At 34.7% G+C, this 27,491-nt stretch overlaps 1 protein-coding gene across 1 annotated transcript; it reads left to right on the top strand.

Annotated features, from left to right (window-relative positions):
• The first annotated feature begins 21,090 nt into the window (after window positions 1–21,090).
• Window positions 21,091–25,536, top strand: LOC120075789 (GTP-binding protein BRASSINAZOLE INSENSITIVE PALE GREEN 2, chloroplastic). Its single transcript, XM_039029462.1, has 4 exons — window positions 21,091–21,280; window positions 21,356–22,650; window positions 23,811–23,978; window positions 24,554–25,536. The coding sequence occupies exons 1-4, from the start codon at window positions 21,181–21,183 to the stop codon at window positions 24,890–24,892; spliced, it is 1,902 nt and encodes a 633-aa protein (XP_038885390.1). The 5' UTR covers window positions 21,091–21,180; the 3' UTR covers window positions 24,893–25,536.
• The last annotated feature ends 1,955 nt before the right edge of the window (window positions 25,537–27,491 follow it).

The following is a 27,491-nucleotide window of genomic DNA, read 5'->3' on the forward strand; positions in this document are numbered from 1 at the left end:
CGTAATTCATGTGTTTTCTATTCTATATGGTCGCTACGGAACCCAATAGGATTAGAAGCATATAGGTTGATTAGAATTGGGTACTCCAACTTTAATCAATATTTATGACACTTTCTTGATTAGACTTTTGCTAGTTATTCGCTATTGTAGAGGCTAGCTTAGTCGAATCAAGCGAGTAATTGTGTACATAATTTGATTGCATAATTAATTTCTAGAAATCAATAATAGAAATTGCATTGAATGTCTAACTTAAACTAGAAATGACATTGACCAATATTTGTTTACATTTATCCTCTATCTTTTAACTTCATGTATGTTCCTAGTTTTATCAAAACCTCCCGTTTTTATCGCTTTTATAGTTGAATTTAGCTTAAGAAAAGATTAGACATATGTCTCCCTGTAGATCAACCCCGTACTTGTCGCTTATGCTACTTATTAGTATAAGATGCAGGTTTTGGTGATATATAAATATTTTTATTTCGGTTTGGAGTTGAATTAACGACATTGATTCGGACCCAAACACTATGCATCAATTACTAAAAGAGAGAAGGCGTTTCATACCTCAAAATCAAAATAATGGACAACTAAATCCAAAAAATCCATGACCAGATCTGGCAAATGCACACCACAACAGATCTGAATTTGCATGAGTGACAAACAGAGGCCAAACCAAAGTAGACATGTGAACGTCGAATGGACCGAGTCTACATGCACAACAAATGGAGGCCAAACGACAGAACGAACCCACACCCACAATCGATGAGCGATGACATGAAGGCCAAATCGACGACAAATGGAGGTTAGATTAATGAATGGAGGTTGGATTTGCACGACGAATGGAGCTTGGATCTACACGACAAACGGAGGCTAGATCTGGACACGAAGCCGAATCGACGAACACAATCGACGAATGGAGGCCGGATCTGCACAACGAACGGACTTGCACTCACGATCGACGATCGACGGATCACAACAAACTCTTCACCCATGATCGATAGACAAACAGTAAGGATTTGGAGGTGATAAAGTCAAAAGCAACAAGAGGGTTTGGAAGAGAGAAGTGAGAAAGAAGAGAGAAGAAAGTTAGACGAGATGTGAGAAAGGAGAGAGAAGAAAATTATTAGAGAAAATAAATGAAAGAGAGTGGATACTTTACTAAAAAAATAAATGGATATCTACATTGTTGGTTTAAAACCAACATTAAACTATAACTTTAATGTCAGTTTAAAACCGACATTAAAGAAAAAAAAAAAAAAAAAAAAGCCAACATCATACATTTGTTTTTAATTTTTCCAACCGTCGTAAAAGGCTAAATTTTCTTGTAGTGCTTGTTCTAAATTTCGTGTTCGGTTTGTTGTGGGAATTGTAAATCTTGAATTAATTCATCTTGGTTTCCCTCTCATAATTGAGCATGTAGGCCCTTTTGTGTAGGATTCTGATAGTTGAGCATATTTGTATTCGAATGGGACTTGTTGTCACCCCAAATGGTCTTAAAACTAGTTAACTTATTTTCTAATGGATTGTGTAGTTTTGTGTCAATTAGGTGGAGTTAGTTTATGCAACGCCTCATATTTTCAACTGTAGTTAATTTTCGTCAGCTGAAATTTATCTTATGTTTCATTTCGGTTAAGTAATTTGGGTGATGATTGGCATTTTTTTATGTTAAATTAATTATTGAACTTAATTCCATTGTTTTCATTTTCATTTGGATTTTTACAATCAATTTGGGCTATTTTGAGAAATTGGTGCAGCTTAATTTCAATTTATTAAAGAAAAAAGTAAGGAGATTGTACTAAAAGTAAAAGTAAAGTTGAGCGAATACAGCTCAACTTACATATGAACATGTTTGTGATCATGATATATGGTTTGAATCTCTATATTCTCTATTTTACGGAAAATATAAAAATAAAGTTGGGCATTGACTCATCAAAGCTAAGATATTGACCATAGAATTAAAATGTTATAATAATGACTTCAAAATGAAGCCCTAATAAGTACTGCCCATCTAACTTTCTCTCTCTACCTCATGCAATATATCCCTGTAAAAGTTAAAAACGTACATGCGAAAGTAACGGGGAATATAAGCATTCTAATTTCATTAATTTGATGGATTAAGCATGTATGTTCATAAAATGGAAAAAGAGAGGTTTGAGATACAACCTTTGAAGTAATCCAAAATTGATCCAATCTTTTGAATAATTCTAATCTCGAACACTTCGTGAACCAAAGTAGAATAGAATTTTGATCCAATCTTTGAAGCTAGAGTTTTTCACGCTATTCTTCGACCTTAAAACAAATTGTGGGATCTAATTTGTGATGAGAGTGAATAGAATTTTGGGAGTGTGAGTTTTGGTTCAAGAAATTTTGAGAGATCAAAAATAGGCTATGAAATCTCAAATTGCATGAACTTTTTTACAATTAATTTTTCTCTTATTTAGAGAGAATAAATCCAATCAGAAATTTACCAAATCACAAAATATTTAGTGGAATTTTAGGTGTTTAAGTAAGTGGAAAATTTGAGATTTTCCCATTAACTCAATTTCACTTTAAATAATGAATTTCACAAATACTATTTTAAAATGAATTTTAAAATTAAATATGAATTTCATAAACTCAAATTTTAATTTTAAATCAAATTAATTCAAATCATTAGTTTTAAATAAAACTAAATTTTTAAAATAATTTTAAATAATTTAATTAATAGAATTAATTTAATGTCAAATATTAAATTAATAATAAACATCAATTCCAAACATGAATCCCTATTTATGTATAATATTTAAATCATATTTAAACATTTCAACTCTTTTTATTGTTTAATTCAACAATTAAACATTTAATTATATTGTATATAATCAATACGCTATTCCTTAATCCGAAATTCGAATATTTCAAATTCTCTCATCACATTGTCCTATGGTTTAGTTCGGTATGAGCTCTAACCATCCAAGATTAATCAGCTAAACTCTTTAACCTAATTAACCAATATTCGTTAACTACCTCGACACTCTACTAGAGCCCAGTAGTTGCACTCTCTTCACTGTAGATATATTTCTGTCCACTTGATATAATCATGATCAGTAAGTTGATCATTCACAGGTTGTTCGTAATTACAGTTGGTTCAAAAATTAACATTTTACCCCCTATAAATATATCTTACTCCTTAGGTCCCACTAATCCTCTAATGAACAATTAGTTTGTGGTTCAACCACCAAACCCAGGCCTTCTTAGGTCAATAAGAGGGTGGGGCCCTTTGTTCAAGATCCGAAATCAACACTTAAGAGAATAACCTATCTACTATCCCTAGAATCAGGTAGGAACGAATTTCATCTTACAAGACTATGTCCCCAACTATCTACCCAGTCTTACCCCTAAAATAGGAGGCTTATTGAGTCGACGATGATGAGTCATTCTCACTAATGTAAATTAAAGGATAATCCTGAATAAATAAGAGTTCATAGTTAGCTTAGGATTAAGATCGAGTTACCTATGTCATCGAATTGAAATAGTCAGTCTTAACAATAAACGAAATTATAAAGTAAAAGTGACTACTTTGTGGTCTTGTCTTATGCAAACTCATTGCATAGGATGCCTCTACTCACATGTCTCCACATGAACGATTCAGGATCACATTGTTTATATCAAATACAAAGTGGATTGTATCCATAGTGTCTCCAAAATAAGGTACCTAGCCCTATTCTTATATTATAGATCATTTTGGCTATACTCGAACTTGATCCACTTTAATGTCTCTACATATAGTTTAAAAATTCATGTTATAGCCAGAGGTTCTTAATTTATCGAATTTAGGGTTCCTAAAGGTGCAATTCACATATTCAATAACAATTTTACTAGAGAAACCTCAACAACTTCTTTATTGCAAAATATAATATATTTAATATTTACAAATCACGAGTTTTAGAACATAAAACCTAACAAACTCGCACTTGGACTAAAACTCAAGTGAGGTCACATATATACAATGTTGAGTGTGAGAGAAAGAACATAAATACAATAAACTAGGGTATCATATACCCATGACTTCTTCCAATTGCCCTAGATTTACATAACTCGTAGTCCTAGACTCACTATGTGAACCTCAAACAATTTAGACATAAGGATCTTTGTAAATGGATCAACAATGTTGTCTGCTGAGGCTATCTGATAGACGACTACATCTTCTCGATGTGATGAGATGATATTTGCAGTTAATGTGCTTTCTTTGCTTATGGCTTCTAGGTTTTATTTTCAATTGCTCCATTATTATCACAACATAGGGTAATAGACATATGCATCTTTGGAACCACTTCCAAATCGGTTAAGAACTTCCTAAGCCATATAACCTCTTTTGCCGCTTCACATGTAGCTACATACTCAACTTCCATGGTGGAGTTTGAAGGATTGTATCAGCAACAACAGAAGCAACAAGGATCATTAAGCACTCTAATTCATTAATTTTGACAAAATATAAAGCATGCTCTTGCAAAAACAAGTGAGTTTCAGGACATACTTTTGTAAAACTTCTTCAAAGCTCGATCTCCAGCTGCAATCTTCTCCAAATCTTGTTGCAGACCACCTCAAGATTTTTCCCATTATTCTCTTGGTGTTCTAGATTGAGGTGTGGGGATCAAAACAAGTTTGAATCAAGGGATTATTGAGAAGTGCTCACAGCAGCAATCTAGTTGAAGAACATCTTCTTTACCACGAATTTTCAACTAAAATTCTCTCGATTGCATGCCTCAAAATCACTCCAATCTCTTCAATATATTGCAAATCACCATATAAGGAAGATAGCTACATGAGGTGCAGCTCATGCTTGGATTAATTGAAGGCAATGGTGATGGATCTTGTGTGAGTAAGTAGAAGATGGATAATGTTTGTACATGTTACCAACTATTCAATTTCCATCAAAACCGATTTCAAAATCAAATTTGATTTTAAAACTGAAAATTTTATTAATTTTATAAAATTAGTTTCATAAATTAATTTTTAAATAATACTAATTAATTTAATATCAAATATTAAATTAATTTTTACACATATTCATCTTTCTATATTTAAATCATATTTTAATATAAATTCTCCTATTCCGTTTAATTCTCAATATTAAACACGTAATTATATCTCATATAATTACTAATTCCATTAATTCTAATTTGAACGTTTCAAATTAATTTATCATGCTAGAGCTAATCCATTTACGAGCTAGTAGGGGGACCTCGTGGACCTACAAATCATGGGCTCCAACGATCCGAGATTAATTGGTTAAACTCATTAGACCAAATTAATCCCTATTCGTTAACTAATGGGTCACTCTATTAAAACCCATAGTTGCACTCCCCTGACTGTAGATATATTATGTCCACATAATTTAACCATAATCAGTAAGTCGACCCTTCACAAGTTGTTCGTAATAACGACTGGGTCAATATTTGTTTTACCCCCGAGATTACTTCTTGTTCCTCAAGTTTCTCTAATGAACAACTGGTTTGTGATCCAATCGCTAAGCCAAACTCTCTCAGCCCAGTGAGAGGGTGGGGCCCCTTGTTCAAGACCTGGATTCAGTACTTGAAAGAACAACCTTTCTCGTATCCCTAAATCGGGTAGGCGTGAACACCCTATGTCCCCAACTATCTATTAGATCTTACAACTGAAATGGGAGGCTTATTGAGCCGGCACTATTGAGCCAACCCTCACCTATGAAAATCTCAGGATAATCCCAAATAAACAGGAGTTCATAATTAGCTCAGGATTAAGATCGAGTTACCTACGTCATCTAAGTGAAATAGTCAGTCTTATACAGTAAACAACGTTATAAAGTAAGAGTGACTTATTTCTTGGTCCGATCTTATGCAAACTCATTACATAGTATGTTTCACTCATCATGTCATAACATATATGAATTAGGATCACATCATATGTAGCACTTTACAACTCTTTGTAACAACTACAGAGTAGGCCGCATCCAATAGTGTTACCAGAATAAGGTACCCAACCTTATTCATGTACTAAATAGATCAATTTTGGACTTATTTACTCGAATCTGATCCACTTTATGTCTCCACATAAAGTTCAAGTAATCATGTAATAGTCATGGGTCTTAGTTTATTGGATTTAGACTCTCATGTATATAATTTATAAAATCAATAATAAGTTTATTGATTATAGAAAATGTTTAACATTTTACAAACTGTGAGTTTTTAGGACATAAAACCCAACATACTCCCACTTGGACTAAAACTCCAGTGGATCAATATATACAAATATATACAATGTTGAGTTTACATGAGAAGAATGAAAATATACAAATACAATAAACTAGGGCATTACAATACCCATAAATTATCCCACTTGCTCTAGTTACACAAAACTCGTAGACCTAGTTCTACTAGGTGACCCTTGAACACCTTAGCCGAGAGGGCTTTTGTAAACGGATCAGCTAAGTTGTCTTGTGAAGCAATCTTGATGACAATTATGTCTCCTCCGTTACAATCTCCTTGATGAGATGGTACTTCTGCTCAATATGTTTTCCTCTTTTATGGCTTCGTGGTTCCTTTGAATTTGTAACTACTCCATTGTTGTCACAATAGAGAGTGACAGGCAGGTGCATATTAGGAACTATTTCCAGATCTGCCAGGAACTTTCTGAGTCATACTGCTTCTTTTGCTGCTTCACGGTATGAACTCTTAAAGATATGAGAGCTAAAAATAATTTATTTCCCACTATAGTGTTCTGGACGATTTGAATATATGTTTACTTAGGTATGTTTCGACTAATTAAATACAACCTAAGTCTAAGTTTTTATCCAAGTATAACTTTTATATTGGATTTAACATATGATGTCTAAAATGATAAACCTTTTGAAACCTCACATTGCTCATGCGTGCTCATAAAACAGGATTAACATAACTCAAGAACCGGCTCGATCCCTAGTTAGCAGGTGTTCTGTAAACCATCAACTTAAGTATTTTCAACCTTAGACATGATCTTACCGAGTGTGTTTGTATTGAAAGTTTTACAAGATAATGACCTATTTTAACTACTAAAACAAGTTGTCATTGTTAATTCTAGGTGAGCATGCAATTATCTTTGTTATAGATTTTAAATGTCTAGTTCATTTTATAATAATTATAACTTAGATAAAATCTATTACATACATCTTACATTTCATAATTGAATATAACAACTTATATTAAATCTCATGAAATCTTACACATGCATACTATATATTATAACACTTATAACAAACTTTCAATACATGCAACGTGCTTTCCTATGGTGGGATTTTAAATCTACATGACATAATGCACAAGTAAGATTCAATTTAATTAACTCATACATTCATAATGCATAATTAATTAAACACACACTAAAGTGGACCGATTTTGGCATCCTAAGGAAGAAAACATCTAAGTTATTACAAAAAGAAAAAAAATCTGAGACAATTCTGAACCACTCCCAAACACTTCGAATCGGCCTGAACCAGCTAAAAAACCCTTGAACTGGACCTCCGAGGCACAAAAAAGGGCTGAATCAAACCTCCAAGGCACCAAAAAGGGGTTGAATTGGACAAAAATGGTTCAACTGAACCAGCTGTTTGCAAGGCAAAAAAAAAACTGCTTTCATTTTCTGTTCTAATATCAACTCTACTAACTCTAACAAATTTACAGACTTTTCGTTACACATTAAAACTCATAAACAAGCGAACAATTACAACAATTACAATAGAATTGAAGATTAAACAAGATGTCAAAATCCTAATAATCTATTCACTTCGGCTGCCACAACATTCATCACATAAATTAACACCCTCCAAGTTAAAATTAATGCAAATTGAATACATAAATCATGCTCTATTTCCAATTGTAATAATTAAAAAAGTGCATGCGAAAGTAATTGGGAACATAAGCACCCTAATTTAATGAGTTTGATGGATTAAACATATATGTTCATAAAAAGGAAAAAAAAAAGATGTTTGAGATACAACCCTTGAAGCAACCCAAAATTGTTCCAATCCTTTAAATAATTCTAATCACAAACACTCTATGGACTACCGCTTTTTCGTTATTCTCTGGCCTTAGAATAGATTGTAGGATCTAATTTGTGGTGGGAGTGAAGAGAATTTTGAGAGTATGTGAGTTTTGATTCATGAAATTTTGAGAGATAAAAAATAGGCTTTAAAATCTCAAATTGCATGAACTTTTTTATGATTATTTTTTCTCTTATTTAAAGAAAAATACATGAAATCAAATTGCATAAGAAATTGACACCAAATAACAAATATTAAGTGGAATTTTAGGTGTTTAAGTAAGTGGAAAAAAATGGGATTTTCCTACTAACTCAATTTCATTTTAAATAACGAATTTCAAAATTTCTATTTTAAAATGAATTTTAATTATAAATTTGAATTTTATAAACTCAAATTTTAATTTTAAATAAAATTAATTTTAAATAAAATTAATTCAACTAATTAATTTTAAATAAAATTAACTTCTTTTAAAATAATTTTAAATAATTAATTAAACAATTTAATTAATAAAATTCATTTAATATCAAATATTAAGTTAATAATAAACACCAATTTCGAACATGAATTCCTATTCCGAATTATATCATATATAATTAATACTCTATTCCCCAATCCAAATTCGAACATTTCAAGTTCTCTTATTACATTGTCCTATGGTCTAGTCCAATATGAGTTAGCAAGGAGACCTAATGGACCTACAGATCACGAGCTCCAACGATCCGAGATTAACTGGCTATACTTTTTAACCTAATTAACCAACATTTATTAACTATCGGGACACTCTACTAAAGCTCAGTAGTTGCATTTTCATCATTTTAGATATATTTTTATCCACTTTATATAACTATGATTAGTAATTCGATCATTCGCAGGTTGTTCGTAAGTACAACTGGTTCGAAAATTACCATTTTATCCCCTATAAATAGATCTTGCTCCTTAAGTTCTAATGATCATCTAATGGACAATTGATTTGTTGTCCAACCACCAAATTGAGTCTCTCTCGAGTCAATAAATGGGTGGGGCTCTTTGTTCAAGAGCCAGAGTTAGCACTTAAGAGAACAACCTATCTACTATCTCTAGAATCGGGTAGGAGCGAATTTCATCTTGCACCCTATGTTCCCAGCCTGTCTCTTATACACATCTAGATGTGTATAAGAGACAGGGTGGGGCCCTTTGTTCAAGAGCCAGAGTTAGCACTTAAGAGAACAACCTATCTACTATCTCTAGAATCGGGTAGGAGTGAATTCCATCTTGCAGGACTATGTCCCCATCTATCTACCCGGTCTTACTCCTAAAATGAGGGGCTTATTGAGTCAGAGAACCTGGGCCACTCTCACCTATGCAGATTAAAGGATAATCCTAAATAAACAAGAGTTCATAGTTAGCTCAAGATTAAGATCGAGTTACCTAGGTCATCGAATTAAAATAGTCAGTCTTAACAGTAAATTCCGTTCTAAAATAAAAGTGACTACTTCGTGGTCCAGTCTTATGCAAACTCACTGCATAGGATGCCCCTACTCACATGTCTCCTCACGAACGATTCAGGATCACATCATTTGTATCCATATAAAGTGGACCACATTCATATTGTCCCCAAGATAAGGTACCCAATTTTATCTTTATATTATATACCATTTTGGCTATATACTTGAACTTGATCCACTTTTATGAGTCTACATATAGTTCAAGAATTCATGCTATGGCCAGTGGTTCTTAGTTTATTGGATTTAGGGTTCTTAAAGGTGATATTCACATATTCAATAACAATTTTATTAATAAACCTCAATAACATCTTTATTGCAAAATAAAATATGTTTAATGTTTACAAACCACGAGTTTTTTGACATAAAACCTAACACTCCTCCCCCTCCTACCAATATTTCCTAAATAGAGCAATTGAACATAACCGACAATAATGTGGAGAGGTAATTGTGTTTGTGAAATAAAATGTAATGAAAATAAAGAAGGGATTCAAACATGCTTATACCTATTAGTTGTAACATTTCATGCAATTACAACTTTGCCTCAAACTTAATTATGGTGAAATGGATTCAATACCTATTTAACCATTTATGAATTATCTTTAGGAGCCTAAGTCATTAAACATATATATCTATGATTATTGCAAATTTAAATAATTAAAACACAACTCAAGTTCTTAAAGGTTTTCTTATGTGTGTGGTAAAAAAATAAAGTCTTACACTAAGCTATTTCCTAAATTACTTTTATGAAAACCAAGTTTTATTTAACTCTTTTAATATCAATTTCAACTTTTGTCTACTAATCTAGGTGATCAATCTTGATAATAATGAAAATAAAATCAATAAAAACAAATCATGTCATAGAGAGTAAAGTTACCTTTTGTACTGAATAAAAAAAAAGTTATTTTTATGCATGAAAGGTTTTTTTCTCCTTCCCTGGATGATTTACATATTTGAATCCCAAATAAAGATTTAGGTCGTGTTAAAAGAAAATAAAAACAAACCAATAAAGAAGATAAAGAGACCATAATGAAACTAAACACAAAAGTAGGATGAAGAATAATGAAAGACTTGAATTAAACTAATAAGAATGAGAATACAAAACTGCCCTGCCGCTGAGATCGTCCTACTTCCTTTCTCGTTTTTCTTCTCTTGAATCCCTTCCTTGGCTCCTAAGCCACTAGGTTTATCTATCGTCTGTAAAGCCATTCCGTGTTCTATCTGAACTCCTCGACCTAGCTGGGGAATTCCTGAAATGTCCTGCCTGTCCGTACCGGAAACATACGTTTTTCCCTTAATAACATGTCCCTCGATGATGCTTACCACAATTCGTGCATAAAGGTTTCTGACCCGAACTAGCTACCAGCTTGGTAGGATACCAAAACCTTGATCTATCACCCATACTAACCACAAGTCTTGGCTTCTTCCTTCCTACACTATGCTAACTTGTAGCTCTCTGTCCTTTATCAGTTCCTATTAGGTCATTCTCAATACCGTACTTCCTTTCTGAATCCGCCAAAATGGATTCAACACTTTCCGCCAACCTCTTGGCGATCTTGTTAAATATTCTGTCCTCTAACTGAGGATCTGTTTCTGTTTGCGGAATCTTCGACTCCCCGTCAGAAGTCGTTTCCTGATTTACCGGGTCTTTACCTCTCCGTTCACTAACATTTGAATTCCCTCGAATCTCGGAACTTCTTAAAGGTAGGGTCAGGGTTCCCGTTGTCTGTCAGCCTGCTCTGCTTGCCATTTTTACTTCATATTTTCCTCTTACTTAGGTAGTACACATGCTAAGAACTCAAGACTCAAACTTATATATAAAATTTTCTTCTCTCTTCCCAAAATATTTTGCTCTAATACCAACTTGTCACATCCCACCCCAGATTACCCTCTAAATCTGAATAGAATGGTGACTGCAGCAGTTACCAACCCTTTTGCTGGCACTTACTACCTAACTATCCTGTTAACCTTTACTCAAACCCTGAATACATACATATCAACAATATACCAACATATTAACTCAGAACTTAACACATTTACATTACAGGATTTCGCAACATTGTTCATTCATGAATATTATAATTTAGTGAGCCCCATCTAGTATCTAGTCACTAGACAGACACATGTGTACTAACTAACATAGGTCTTTAATTACGCTTCCTTCCACTTGTTTCTTTGAGTGGCAGAGCATCAACAGAATAGTCTTTTGGGAACTGGCCGCTACCTGAAATAAAACATTTGAAAACGTGAGCTACGAACCGGCTTATAGAAGGATTCCTTTACGTACCCAATTTCTTGGGCCATTATCGCAGGGAGTAGGAACATGACAAACCATTAGAATGCATTCTCGCAGGAAGTAGCAGAAGCCCCGTGAGTGACTTAATAAAAATATAAATCTCATGCTCAAAACCGGAAGCTTGAAACCATAATACTGAAACTAAAGTATACCAAGCAAACGTGTATATAAAACTTTTAAACCACCATTAAACATCATTATTCCTTAGTTGAGAACGAGCATACATCGCTCTAGCTCCCAACGTCTGTTACCGGCCAAGAGACCCATACTTCGGCCACCCTTTGCTGGTATATAGCCTAGGAGAAGATATAACTACCCTTATCCTTAGTTGAACTATTAGATCTAACCCTCAATGTCAACCTTGGTCGGGGAGAACCCTTTTGCTCAATCCCTCGACGTCGTATTACCTACGTGCACGTGGTTATAACTGAGTACCGTCATACCTTAGGTACTTGACTAGGATACCTTATCATTGTCCTTTAGTATCCTTAGGATACCTTCTCTACCTTTAGTATCCCTTTTCATTATGTTTAGGAATACCAATGCATGTACTTTGACAATCTTAGGTATTTAAAACATAGTACATCAAGCTTCATTCAACCTTAGCTTTAACCTTAACGCATGCTTCATACTTTGTAAAATAAGTTGACTTAAATTATGTTGAACTAGCTTGTAAAAACTATTACCATACGTTAGATATGGAAAACATTCTTGGAAAACTCATACATTAGTAACATCATGCGTTGATAAACATTCATAAGCATTAGCAATTCCAAACTATCCTTCTAGCCTAGGAGAAGATATGACTGCTCTTATCCTTAGTTAAGAGTGAACTATTAGATCTAACCCTCAATGTCAACCTTGGTCGGGGAGAACCCTTTTGCTCAATCCCTCGACGTCGTATTACCTACGTGCACGTGGTTATAACTGAGTACCGTCATACCTTAGGTACTTGACTAGGATACCTTATCATTGTCCTTTAGTATCCTTAGGATACCTTCTCATTGTTCTTCAGTATCCGTCATATAACTAGTCAATAATATTTAGTTGAAAGGATACCTTCCTTACCTTCAATATTTGTCATAAACATTTAGTTAAACACTAAGGCTTAGTGCTCAAATCATCATACTAGTCCATCCATCATACTGGTTCATCATAAAAATGGAGTTACTTAAATATATTGATAGTATTTGGATAAGATAACATATCTAAATCATGTCAATTCCATGGAAAACATGCTTTACTTAACATGAGAATCAGTTTCACAAATATGTTGCTTGGCAATCCATTTAAACACTTAGCATTGGAAATATCTTCAAGAAATCATAGTTTCTAAATCATTAAAACAGTAAGTCATCACATAGTCACTCACAGTTCATTGGTCTCTTAACGGGTTATATGCCTCTCCTAGCTCTTCTTGGCCTGAAAGGACATAATTCCCGGTTAAACTACTCAGAATTCTTAGCAAAATACCTCAAATAGTTCATTTACTAAAGGAACTTTCATCAACAAAGATAGTTTTACTAGCGAGATCCTCCTCATGAGCGAGATCAAGCTTTTCCTGGCAAACTGTCATCCTAGCGATACTAACCTTACCAGTGAGATTCAGCTCAATTTCTAGCGAGATTCCTTTTTAGAGCGAGATCCTCATCACAAAATTACTGAGATTTCCTTCATGAGCGAGATCCTCAGCATAAAATTAGTGAGATTTCCTTCATTAGCAAGATCCTCTTTCTCTATATGAGTTGTTTGCTTATTCTTCCCAAGCAGCTGTCTACTTATGCACAGCTTCATTATTACAACTTAAAAAATTCATAACTCAAAATCCAGCCCTCTTTTGAAGAAACTTCCTTCTACAAACATGTTTAGAATTAAGTAACAACATTATCTTAAAATTTCAGCTCAAAATTCCTCGTCATTTAATCTAGAGATTCAAAACTTCATCATTGGCCCCAATTCAAGTAGCTGCCTGCTTGTTCAACAATTTCCAGTTCTATATAACTCGATTTCCAGGCCTCATCTTAAAAAGTTTCATTCAATAAGGTTGTTTATAACTGAATTAACAATATTTCCTCAAAGTTTCAGCTTAAAACACTTCGTAATTCATCCTGGAGCTTCAATTCTTAACTGATGGTCTAGATTCACATGAGAAACGAACCCTTCGTCTTTATTTTGCCCCTTCGGCTTATTCCGGTGAGTTTTCCTTTCAACAGCCCAGCCACAGAAAATAGACACATAGAGCTTTTGAATGCCACTAAAATTACACAAATAGCCTAAGTTGTTTGTCCAAACCGACCCAATGAACTCGTTGCTTATATTACCACCCAAAATCCAGCATGAACTCTCTTTGTGCCACCTGGCCCACTATTAGTGATGAAGGGCTAGGATTTAGTAAATTTCCTTTTGCTAACTTCACTCACAATATTACTTCAGTACCATACCTCATTAGATGGCATGGTCTCATTCATATGCTTATTATGCATTCTATCATCAAGCATGACCTTCCTTAGCCTAGCCGAGTTTTGACCTACTTTTACACTTAGCTACCCAAAAGCCTATTTCTTCTTGCTTACATCTTCTACCCTTCCTAACACATGGCTTCATTTAGCTCATTAGAAGACATCACATTACTTACTCTTACTTGAAGTAATTAGGGTTCGGGTTTTACAATTTATCACCTAGACATCGTAGGTTAAAAATTCAGTATAAAAGTTATACTCGAATGAATCACCTAGACTTAGGATATGTTTAGTTAGTCGAAATTTATCGCTAAGTATTTTATACCCTAACCATCTAGAACACTTCAGCTGGAGAGAAGTAATATACTTTTAGCTCTAGCGTCCCTAAGAGTTCACACCGTGAGATTCGTACTTGGCTTTGGGCCGCCCTGGGAGCAGACTCCATTCAGAGAGTGTTTGTATGAGTCAATACTAAGGTGAATAGGGGAAGTTATTCATAGTAAGTGGGAGAAGGAAGTGTGTCAACACGTCCTACGGTCTCTTCCACTAGGTCGCACCGTGAGATTCCTATACTGCGCCTGCATGTCTGCCCTGGAGCGACCTTACCAATCGGAGGTCTATATTATAGGATTCGGAACTCCGAAAACTCTAGAAATTGATAGGGTCTCTCAGGTCCATTTTCATTCTTGTCTTTCCAACTTTGGGAGCATAATGATTCCGATCTTTGAGGTCTGAAAATGGAGGGTCACACTTACGAGAATTACTAAGTGTTAGTAAAATCTTGACCAAAGTAGCGATAACTGAGTTACTATAGGAATAAGAGTTATTTTGGTGATAGTATCTAGTCAAGATAGTCTTGGTTCAAAAGAGGAATAATCGACTGCCCTTCGGTGGAGGTTACTCTAAACTTTTGAAATATCGTGCAAAATATAATAATGAAAGGTTCATTATTAGTTTTTTTTTCTTTGCTAAACTTGATGGATTTAAAAGATTAATGTTTTATACTAAAAAGGATATTTTTTTCCTTCCAGCATGTCTAGCTCTTTAGTTCAACTATTAGCTTCTGAAAAACTTAATGGCGACAACTACTCAACATGGAAAACAAATCTGAATTCAACACTAGCAATAAATGACTGAGATTTGTCTTAACTGAGGAATGTCCTCAGACCCCTGCCTCGAAAGAAGCACAAGGTAAATATGATTTACTAGTTGCTGAAACATGTTTAGTGGAGTATGATACCTCAACCTAGATATTGGATTCAGAAGCTACTAATCATATGCTTCTCTTTTCAGGAAACTAGATCTTGGAAAAAGCTTGAAGAAGGCGAGATCACCTTCAAGGTTGGAACATGAGAGGTTGTCTCGGCCGAAGCAGTGGGAGACTTGAAGTTGTTTTTCAACGATAGATATATCATACTTAAAGATGTTTTGTATGATCCTAAATGAGACGGAATTTAATATCTATCACATGTATATTGAACAAATGTATAAAATATATTTTGAAGTTAATGAGTGTTCATTTTTAGAAAAGGTATTCAAATTTGTTCTGCTATACTTGAAAACAACTTATATAAGTTAAGACAAACTAAAGCAAATTTGTCTTAAATACTGAGATGTTTTAGAACAGCTGAAACTCAGAATAAAAGACAAAAAGTTTCTTCTAATGCCTATCTATGGCACTTAAGACTTGGCCACATAAATCTCAAAAATGATTGAGAGATTTGTTAATAATGGACTCCTAAATCCGTTAGAAGACAATTCTTTACCTCATGTGAGTCTTGTCTTGAAGAAAAAATGACTAAGAGATTTTTACTGGAAAAGGTCTCAGAGCACAATACCCTTAGAGCTCGTACATTCGGACCTCTGTGGACGATGAATGTCAAAGATTGAAGTGGGTGTGAATATTTCATCAGTTTTATTTGATGATTATTCAAGGTATGGTCATGTTTACCTAATGCATCACAAGTCTGATTCTTTTGAAAAGTTTAAAGAATTATAAGGCTGAGGTTGAGAACCAGTTAGGTAAACAATTAAGATTACTATGATCAGATCGAGGTGGGGAGTACATGGACTTAAGATTCCAGACTATATGATAGAACACGGAATCAATTCCAAACTTTTCTGCACCTAATATGCCTGAGCAGAACGGTGTATCTGAAAGAAGAAACAGAACCTTGTTGGACATGGTTCACTCAATGATGAGCTTTGCTAGTTACTTGATTCCTTTTGGGGATATGCATTAGTGACTTAAGTGTCTATATTTTTGAATAACTGTTCCCTATAAAATTGTTCAGAAACACCTTCTGAGACTATAGAAAGGGCGTAAAGGCAGTTTACGTCACTTTTAGAATTTGGGGATGCCCGACACACGTGTTGGTGAAAAATCCTAAAAAATTAGGAACGTCGGGTTCAAAACTATGCCTATTTGTAGGTTATCCAAAAGAAACAAAAGGTGGTCTATTTTACGATCCTCAAGAGAATAAGGTATTTGTATCGACAAATGCCACATTCTTAGAGGAAGGCCACATAAGAAGCCATCAACCTCGCAGTAGACTAGTATTGAATGAAATTTTCAAAAACGCTACAGATAGAGCTAATTCATCTACTAAAGTAGTAGATAAAACTAATACATCTGGTCAGTCACATCCTTCTCAAGAGTTGAGAATGCCTCGACATAGTGAGAGGGTTGTTCATCAGCCTGACCATTACTTGGATTTAACAGAAACACAAGTCATCATACCTGATGATAGCATAGAGGATCCATCGACCTATAAAAAAGTGATGAAAGATTTGGACCGTGATCAGTGGGTCAAAGCCATGGACCTCGAAATGAAGTCTATGTACTTCAATTCTGTCTGGAAACTTGTAGATCAACCAAATGATGGAAAACCAATTGGTTGTAAGTGGATCTACAAGGGAAAACGAGACCAAGCCGGTAAAGTACAGACTTTTAAGACTCGACTTGTGGCAAAGGGTTATACCCAGAGAGAGGGAATGGACTATGAAGAAACTTTCTCTCCCATTGTCATGCTTAAGTCGATTAGAATACTCTTATCCATTGTCACCTTTTATGACTATGAAATTTGGCAGATGGATGTCAAGACAGCCTTTCTAAACCACGATCTTGAAGAGAGTACCTATATGGCTCAACTAGAGGGGTTTATTGCACAGGGTCAAGAACAAAAGGTTTATAAGCTTCAAAAATCCATTTATGGGTTCAAACAAGCTTCTAAATCTTGGAATATAAGATTTGATACTGCGATCAAATCTTATGGCTTTGAAAATAATGTTAACGAGCCTTGTGTGTACAAGAAGATCGTCAATTCTACTTTAGCGTTCTTAGTTTTATATGTTGACGATAATCTACTAATTGGGTTACCTAACTGACATCAAGAAATGGCTAGCAACACAATTCCAAATGAAAGATTTGGGAAATGCGCAGTATGTTCTTGGGATTCAGATTATTCGGAACCACAAAAAAAGAATACTAGCCATGTCTTAAGCAACTTATATAGACAAAATGTTGTCTAGGTATAAGATGCATAATTCCAATAAAGGACTGTTACCTTACAGATATGGAATTCATTTGTCAAAGGATCAATGTCCTAAGACACCTCAAGAGGTTTAGGATATGAGACGCATTCCCTATGCTTCCGCAGTAGGGAGCCTGATGTATGCAATGTTATGTACTAGACATGACATATGCTACGCAATAGGGATAGTCAGTAGGTATCAGTCCAATCTTGGATAAGATAATTGGACTTCCGTTAAGAATATCCTCAATTATCTTAGGAGAACGAGGGACTACATACTCCTGTATGGTACTAAGGATTTGACCCTTACTGGATACACTGACTCTGATTTTCAAACCGATAAAGATGCAAGAAAATCTACATTGGGATCGGTGTTCATTCTGAATGGAGGAGCAGTAATATGGAGAAGTGTGAAGCAAAATTGTATTGCAGACTCCACAATGGAAGCTGAATACGTAGCTGCATGTGAAGTAGCAAAGGAAGTAGTATGGTTGAGGAATTCTTAACAGATTTGGAAATTGTTCCAAATATGCATCTGCCTATCACCCTATATTGTGATAATAATGGTGGAGTTGCAAATTCAAGAGAACCAAGAAGCCACAAGCATGGCAAGCATATTGAGCGCAAATATACCATCTGATATGGGAGATTGTACATCGTGGAGACGTTGTAGTAACCCAGATATCTTTTGAACAAAACATTGTTGATCCTTTTACAAAGGACCTCACGGCTAAAGTGTTTGAAGGTCACCTACAGAGTCTAGGTCTACGAAGTTTGTAAACTAGGACAAGTGGAAGAACTTTTGGGTATATGCCCTTGTTTATTGTATTCATGTGTTTATTGTACTCATACGTTTCTCACTTAAATTCAACATTGTGATACTCCACTAGGAGTTTTAGTCCAAGTGGGAGTTTGTTGGATTTTATGTCCTAAAACTAGTAGTTTGTAAATTAATAAACATATTTATTTTATTTTTCGATAAAATTGTTATTGAAATTGTAATCTTGAATCCAATAAACTAAGGTCCTGAGTTATTTAATGTAGTTTGAACTTTATGTAGTGACATAAATGTGGATCAAGTTCAAATATATAGCCAAAATGGTCTATAGTATATGAATAAGGTTGGGCGCCTTATTCTGGGGACACTATGGATGCGGCCCATTTTGTAGTTAGTACAAGCGATGTAATCCTAAATCGTTCATGTGGAGACATTAAAGTGGGGGCATCCTATGTAAAGAGTTTACATAAGACTGAACCATGAAATAGTCACTTTTTACGTTCTAAATGTCGTTTTATGTATAAAACTGGCTATTTCGTTAATTGATGACCTAGGTAACTTAATCTTAATCCTGAGCTAACTATGAACTCCTGTTCACTCGGAATTATCCTTAGATCTACATAGGTGAGGGCAGTTCATTATCGCTGGCCCAATAAGCCTCACATTTCAGAGGTAAGATTAGGTGGATAGTTGGGAACATAGGGTGCAAGACGAAATTCACTCCTACCCGTTATAGGGATAGTAGATAGGTTGTTCCCTTTAGTATTGAATCTAGGTCTTGAACAAGGGGCCACACCCTCTCATTGGTCCAAGAGGGGTTCGGTTTATAGGTTGGACCTTAAACCAATTGTTCATTAGAGGATCAGTGAAACTTAAGAAATAAGATGTAGTCTCGGGGGTAAAACGGTTTTTATGACCCAACCGAGATTACGAACAACCTGTGAAGGATTAACTTACTAATCATGGTTATATCAAATGGACATAAATATATCTATAGTGAGGGGAGTACAACTACGGGACTATAATGGAATGACCCGTTAGTTAATGAATGTTGATTAGCTCCGTCTAAAAAGTTTAGCTAGTTAATCTCGGATTGTTGGAGCCCATGATCTATAGGTTCATTAGGTTCCCCTACTAGCTTATATGGAATAAACTTAGAACAGTATGATACAATAATTCGAATTGTTCGAATTAGGTGAAGAGAGATAAACCGACAAGTATATGTGATATAGTGATCGGTTTTTTAATTTAGAGATACAACTTTAATATTTAAATGTGATTTAAATATCAAGAATATGAATACGTTCATATTCGGAAGCTCGGAAATAATGGAAATGGTCAAAGATGTAAAAAGTCAAAGAGTTGACTTTTAACTTGAAAAATCAAACTTTGACCAAACCTTATACTCAAATGTGATTTGAATTTCTGAGAAAATGAATGCGGATTCATACTCGGGAGGTCAAAATTATCAACACGAAAAAAATCATATAAAGTCAAAATGTTGACTTTTTGGTCAAAATTTGACTTTGACAAAATGACTATTTTCCCTTTGACTAAAGTTAGTGGAAAAATCCAAACTTTTGTTGGATAATTCCACTAACAAAATAGTGGGCTAGGTGTTGCCTTATAGTGAAGACATTAAGCTCACTTAGATAGTGGATTCTAGATATAAGACATTAAGCTCACTTAGATAGTGGATTCTAGGTGTTGGGTTTTTATGGATTTGTTTCATGCAATTGTTGCATGACTTTTTTCTATAAATTGGGCTTTCAATTTGGATGAAAAATCTTTTGCCATTTTGCCAAAATTGTTTTCTAAATTTGGGCTTGAAAAAATCACTACTTTGGAGAAAAATTAGAAACCAAACCCAACTCAAAATTCCATCTTCTTTTCCATCTCTTTCTCTCTCTCGGGTTCTTCATCCACGGGTCCCACAACCCAATTCTGAGTCCAGAGGATAGTAGGTCAGCTCTAGTGGTGGTTCAAAAGAGTTCGGGTCGAGATTCAACAAGGAAAAGTGAGTTTCGGGTTCTTCATTTGTTGTTCGTTATTCATTTTATCCTTGATTCCAGAATCCACCCACAATACTAATAATTTTTATAATAATATTATATACATGAGTATTCAGGCCAACTTATACTCTCATCGACCAAGAAAACTCGTAGAGGATGTTTCATATTTATCACTAGACCAACCCCATAATGGTTTAATGAAATTCTTTTCTTTAACATTAAACATATTTTTTATTTTATTTTATTTTTTTTGTGGAGTTATCGGAAACCTTTGAGTGAAAGAGAAAACAAGAAAAGTTTTTCGACAAATATACAAAACTAACTCAAACCAACTCGGGTAAAATGGTCATTTTCATTTTCATTTTTTTTTCATTTTTTTCATTTTTTTATTTTATTTATTATTTATTTTATTTTATTTTATTTTATTTTATTTTATTTTATTTTTTTTCAATCATCACATTTTGTTCCGTTGGGAAAAAAAATCCTCCATTTCTTTGTGAAGTAAACCCAAATGTCTTTGTTAGCCCTCGGTGTGTTTTACTTATCTTTGCCAATTTCCCATCTTCATTCTAGAACTACTGTGTTCTAAGAAATGGCAATTTTATTATCTGCGATGGAGCTCAATTTGAAACTCCCCCACAATAATTTCTGTCATCGACTCAACATACGAACACGACCTCCTTTCTTTCCAGGTAAATTCCCCCTTTCCCTGCATTTTCCTTTACACTCTGATTCATAGAGTAAACGAAAACCCCTCTTATTCGTAGGCCTCAATAGACAAGGAACTGCCCACAAAAATCAAACTCAACCCATTAGCTTAGCCGTGAAATCCCAACTAATTGTTCACACAAGTACTAAGGTTCATGGAAAAGCCAGAACAAAAAATCCTGTTCTGAGTGAGGGAAGAGATGAGGATGAGCAAAATGGAGATGTATGTCCTGGCTGTGGAGTTTTTATGCAAGATGAGGATCCAAATCTTCTTGGGTATTATCAGAAAAGGAAGGTTTCACTCACAGAGCCAATGGAAGCTGGGGAGGATGTGGAAGATGATTTTCTTGGAGTGGCAGATGATCATGTCGTGGATGAAGAAGAAAGTAGTGATGAAGAAGAAATTGGGGATGGACTTGATTGGGATTCAGATGAATGGGAGGCTAAGCTCATGGAGGAAGAAGAAAATGATTTGGAATTGGATGGTTTTGCTCCTGCTGATGTGGGATATGGAAACATTACAGAGGAAACAGTGAAGAGAGCTGAGAAGAAGAGAATATCCAAGTCAGAAAAGAAGAGGAGAGCTAGAGAAGCTCAGAAAGAGATAGAAGAGGTAACCGTTTGTGCAAGGTGCCATTCATTGAGGAATTATGGACAGGTGAAGAATCAGGCTGCTGAGAACTTGATACCTGATTTTGATTTTGATAGATTGATAGCCAACCGTTTGATGAAATCCACATCAAATTTGAATAATGTTGTTGTTATGGTTGTTGATTGTGTTGATTTCGATGGTTCTTTCCCGAAGCGTGCGGCAAAATCATTGTTTAAGACTTTGGAAGGGAATAAGAATGACCCCAAGATGAGTAAAAAGTTGCCAAAGCTTGTACTTGTGGCTACAAAGGTTGACCTCCTCCCATCACAGATTTCACCCACAAGACTGGATAGATGGGTTCGACACCGTGCTAAGGCTGCGGGTGCACCTAAATTAACTGGTGTTTATTTGGTTAGTTCTCGTAAAGATGTTGGCGTGAGAAATCTATTGTCCTTCATCAAAGAATTGGCTGGTCCACGAGGAAATGTGTGGGTTATTGGTGCTCAGAATGCTGGGAAGTCTACTCTCATTAACGCATTAGCAAAAAAAGAAAGGGCTAAAGTGACAAAGCTTACAGAGGCTCCAATTCCTGGAACTACGCTCGGGATCTTGAGAATTGCGGGGATTTTGTCAGCCAAGGCAAAGTTATTTGACACTCCTGGGCTTCTACATCCTTATCTAGTTTCCATGAGATTGAATAGGGAAGAACAGAAGATGGTCGAAATCCGAAAGGAGCTCCAACCAAGGACTTACAGAGTGAAGGCAAGTTATGTTTTTATGAATATGAATATATTTATACCTGTTTTCAATGAAAGCATGGATTTATTCTATCATCTAGGTGACTATATCCCTTTAGTACTTAACTAGTGATATTTATGATCTAATAGCTTAACCCATATTTTGACAGAGATTTTAAGTCCACGTTGAGTTCTAAATGATAGCATGCTAAATATTTAAGAATCTACTATATTATACTGCACTTATTTCGGAGGATCAATTAAGCGACCCTCAATTGAAGAATGCTATTTTTTCTTGCTTGTTAATGATTCATCTGCATTAATTGGAATCATTTTTCTCTTGTCATTATTTTGACATTCTGTTCGTCATTACATCCCTTGCAAATGTGACTCGTAGTTTTCTTCTTCACTAAGCTCATGGCATACCATGCACTTCTATTAGAATTTCCATAGAAAACTTTATGGGAAAAATGAGTAAACTGATATCATACTACAGTTGTAGTAGTGTATTCTGATATAGTTAGTCAGTTTGCCAAGATGGATTGTAGTTACTGCTTCAAAATAGTTGATAGGCCTTCATTTTGCATGCAAATAAAAATGATTAAATTAAAATTTAAAAAAAAAAAAAAAAAAGAACTCCTGAACTTTGCTCATTCTGTTTAAAAAATAGCCATATTCTTTCAAAAGTTATAATATTACTTTGGACCTTTCGTAATTATTTTAGAACTACCATTCATGAAGAAAATCCTTTTGAATTTGGATGGAAATTAGAACCTAAAATGGGTGTGGTGATGACATTGACGAATGGTGTAGTGCTATTTAGGTCCCAATTTTCATATTGGGTCACAGCGGCACCATTCCAAGTCCCATTTTTTTGTCTAACCTTCTTACAAATTTCTACTCCAAAGGTAGTTTTGAAACCTTTATGAAAGTTTAAGGGTATATTGCAACTTTTGATACAATAATGGTATTTTTGAAATAAAGGGAATAGCCAACAAAAATTAGTCACCTTACACATTTTTCTTGCCTGTGGCTAGTTAGTTTCAACAATTCACTTGACTAATTTGTACTGGTGTATGCAAATGGTGGACAAGCATCAAATTATACAGAGACTTGGTTAACGTGGCTGTTCACGAGATATGAGGATGCTGTTGGACCCTAATTATAATTAACAATATTGGGCAGGTAGGGCAGGCTGTACATGTTGGTGGTTTGGTAAGACTTGACCTTAACCAAGCTTCAGTAGAGACAATATATGTTACAGTTTGGACATCACCAAATGTTTCTCTTCACTTGGGGAAGATTGAAAATGCTGATGAGATATGGAAGAAACATGCTGGTACAAGGTTGCAGGTAATGGCTTTGTTTCACTCAGTTCCATTTCACAAAAGAAATGTTGTTGTTTCTAGAGTGTCTCCTATAATGTATTTATCTCCATTATTAGTTTCTCTGGGATATCTGTCCTTGCTAACGTATTATCTAATCCACCTTATGCCATTTCTCTTCAATTATTTTAGTTCACTGCATATCAATATCTAAAACAACTAACATTCATCTCCTAAAAAATTGCATTGATCAAGTAAGGGAGGGAGGGGAAAATTGATTTTGGATAATTAAAGTATGTTTTAGAGTGATTTTGAATATGATAAAAGTGATCTTTAACAAACTTACTTCTTTTATTACAATAAGTAATACCATATAATCGTAATTATCATATTCTATCGAACAATGCAAGATATTCTTTGTTATACAAATATGCATAAAGAAGCAAGTAAAAAGTACTTGAAAGCACTCTATTTCAAACATGAACGATGTGATTTTGGTCCTGAAAGCACTCCTAGACATAGCTATATTAGGTGGAAGGAAAGGAAAATAAAGTATTTTATGATTGCCAGTTGATCAATATTTACTTTTCTTGTTTCTTATAGCCGCCCATTGGCATCGACCGTGCTTCTGAAATAGGCAAATGGGAAGAGAGAGAGGTCAAAATTTCTGGCACGAGTTGGGTTGTCAATAGCATTGATATTTCAATAGCAGGTTTAGGCTGGTTTTCTTTAGGTCTCAAAGGTGAAGCAAGCTTGACATTGTGGATATACGATGGGATGGAAGTAACATTGAGGGAACCGTTGGTTCTTGATCGTGCACCATTCCTCGAGAGACCCGGCTTCTGGCTACCGAAAGCCATATCGAATACCATTGCCAACAAAACAAAACTTGATGCACAGAGAATCTCCGTAGAGGAGGAGAGTGTAGAGCCCATTGTGTAGGATTGTACATGAGAGAAGACGCAACAATGATACATCTGTCATTCCTTTCCGAGACGCGATTGGAATCGAGGCTCCAAGGACGCTGATCAAGATTTTGAACTTGAGGTTTGTTCAACCAATGAAGTTTTCTCTATCTAGCAAAAGATCACAGGACTTGTTATGATCGACATACATATGGCAACTGATTGGATTTTGGATGAGGGGTTGGTTATCGACAATGAAGCTACAATCAACCGAAGGAGCCATAACCAATAGCTCCTTTTATGGTGACAGGTGATGAGAAATGTTTCCTTTGGAGTGTACACTGATTCAATTGGAATGGACAATTTTTGAGATATGCTGGAAAGTGAACTTTTGTTTCTTTTGCAAAATAGTAATCTTTCTAACCTTAGTATGGAGGCATATTCTTATATATCTTGTTGTTGATGTACTTTATGACCATTTATCAAAATTTACCTGTATTTTTCTTTCAACTAGTTCTTTTCTTCTTTTTTGTATGAGGGGTTGGTTATTGACTATGAAGCTACAATCAACCGAAGGAGCCATAACCAATAGCTCCTTTTATCCATAGGTGATGAGAAATGTTTCCTTTGGAGTGTACAATGATTCAATTGGAATGGCCAATTTATGAGATGTGCTGCAAAGTGAACTTTTGTTTCTTTTGCAAAATAGTAATCTTTCTAACTAAAGTATGGAGGCATATTCTTATATATCTTGTTGTTGATGCACTCTGACCATTTCTCAAAATTTACCTGTATTTTTCTTAGAACTAGTTCTTTTTCTTCTTTTTTAATAATAAAATACACTTTTAACCTCTGGGATTTGCAAAACCCAACATTCTTAGATTTGGGATAACTGTCAGAAATAGCATAAAAAAAATTTCAACTTTCACAAATAACACCTTTTTTGATCAATTTTTTTAATGGTTTGTCCTGGAGCCATCTCTCATTGCTTTTGATGTTTTTGAAATTTCATAATGACTGCAGATGTTGTTACTTTTCAATCAAAATTTATTAGCAAAAGTCTTGTTCTTTCGTGGTCGTCGTCCTGGTTGGGATTGCCTTGAGAAAGCATAGAATTTATGGTTCAAACATGCCATCAAAAGAAGTTAAGTTTTGTTTTGATCTCGGTATTGATCCTAGCCAAGATGGCACAAGGACAATCCATTAAAATAATTTACCAAAAAATGTATTATTTGTGAAAGGTGAAAAACTTTTTGTGCTATTTCTAACAATTACATTTAAGATTTGAATTTAGTTTGTGTTTAGGTACTTGTGATTTCAAAAATGGCATGTTTGGACTTTGAGGTTTGTATTTGATTTCTAGTTGGTTCCTAGAGTTTGAAAAATATTTTTGGTTAGATGGTAGAACATACCCTGGAACTTTATTTTTTGCTTCAATAAAACTCCAGAACTTTCAAATGTTGTAATAATTTCGAATTTGGCTGGGATTCAGGGATTGTATGAATCCCCCTCAATTTGATCCCATACAATCACGTCTTGCAAGGGTCTTTCTTTTTTATTTCAATTTTTTATCTGATTTAGCAACCAAAGTTCACGTATGCCCACTTATGTTATGATAATTTTTGTTGATATCATGTGTTATGGGTAGAGATTTGGACTAGATGGCATAATCGACTTTAAGCAAGTTTGCATACTTTTAAACCAATGAATGGGCCATGCACTCGACCCATTTAGGCCTAAGGAAGAGGAGACTTTGGGACAAATGCCCAAACTAACCAGCTCAACCTTAGCCTGGTCAACGTCGAGCCTCTCCATTTGATGAATGGGCATGCCAAATGCTCCTTGACTCATTTGACTCGACAATGAGCCTAACCTAACCTTGAAACCCTAATTTGTTGTTGCTTGCCCAAAATGGGAAATTTTTTGTTGTCATTGTGTTGAATGTTCAAGTTTTGTTTTCCTTTTTGTTTTTGTTTTTGTTTTGTTTTGTTTTTTTTATTGACTAGGTCATGCTTATTAGCTAGTTATATCAAGATTTGCTTGTATTTATATGTTTCATGTTGTTGATTAGGATCTAGTGAATCAGTTTGGGGGTATTACGAATGATATTTGTACTAGGTTTTGAGTAGTTTCCCACTTTATTATGAGGGGAATGATGCTTAGGAAGCTAAATCTGATACGTTTAAACTTGTGTTTTTAGCGATTTGTTAATTTATATGCTTATAGCCTTTTTTTTCTTTTTGAGAATATATGCATCTAAAGATGTATTTGTTTGGTTTTTCTTTATAAAGTATGAAGACATATACATTTTGATAGCTTAACCTTGATTTTATTATTTTTTAAAAATTATTTTTTTGTTGTTTGAATCTATTTTCTAAATTCAAGGTGATGTTTCTTGGATGACTTGCATGTTGTTGAATTAGAAGTTTATTTGTTAGATATGTGTTAGGAATCTACCCCTGCAAATAAATCTCCAACAGTTCTCTCAAGAACAGAGCAATACTGTGATATGTATTATTTATGAACTTCAAGGGAAAATTACAAGATGAAGGTGATCATCAGTCTATAAATAGAAAGCAAACAATAGCAAAAGATACCCTCACCTCTAGCACATTCAAGAGGGCTAGAAAATCCTC

The sequence above is a fragment of the Benincasa hispida genome, chromosome 4 (genome assembly GCF_009727055.1).
Source record: "Benincasa hispida cultivar B227 chromosome 4, ASM972705v1, whole genome shotgun sequence".
In the NCBI taxonomy this organism is placed as follows: domain Eukaryota; kingdom Viridiplantae; phylum Streptophyta; class Magnoliopsida; order Cucurbitales; family Cucurbitaceae; genus Benincasa; species Benincasa hispida.

What these genes read in the sequence shown, in the direction of transcription:
- LOC120075789 (XM_039029462.1), top strand. Translation starts at nt 21,181, where the DNA reads ATGGCAATTTTATTATCTGCGATGGAGCTCAATTTGAAACTCCCCCAC. An exon ending in CAAGGACTTACAGAGTGAAG is followed by an intron (nt 22,651 to 23,810) that starts GCAAGTTATGTT and finishes AATATTGGGCAG; the next exon opens with GTAGGGCAGGCTGTACATGT. An exon ending in ATGCTGGTACAAGGTTGCAG is followed by an intron (nt 23,979 to 24,553) that starts GTAATGGCTTTG and finishes TGTTTCTTATAG; the next exon opens with CCGCCCATTGGCATCGACCG.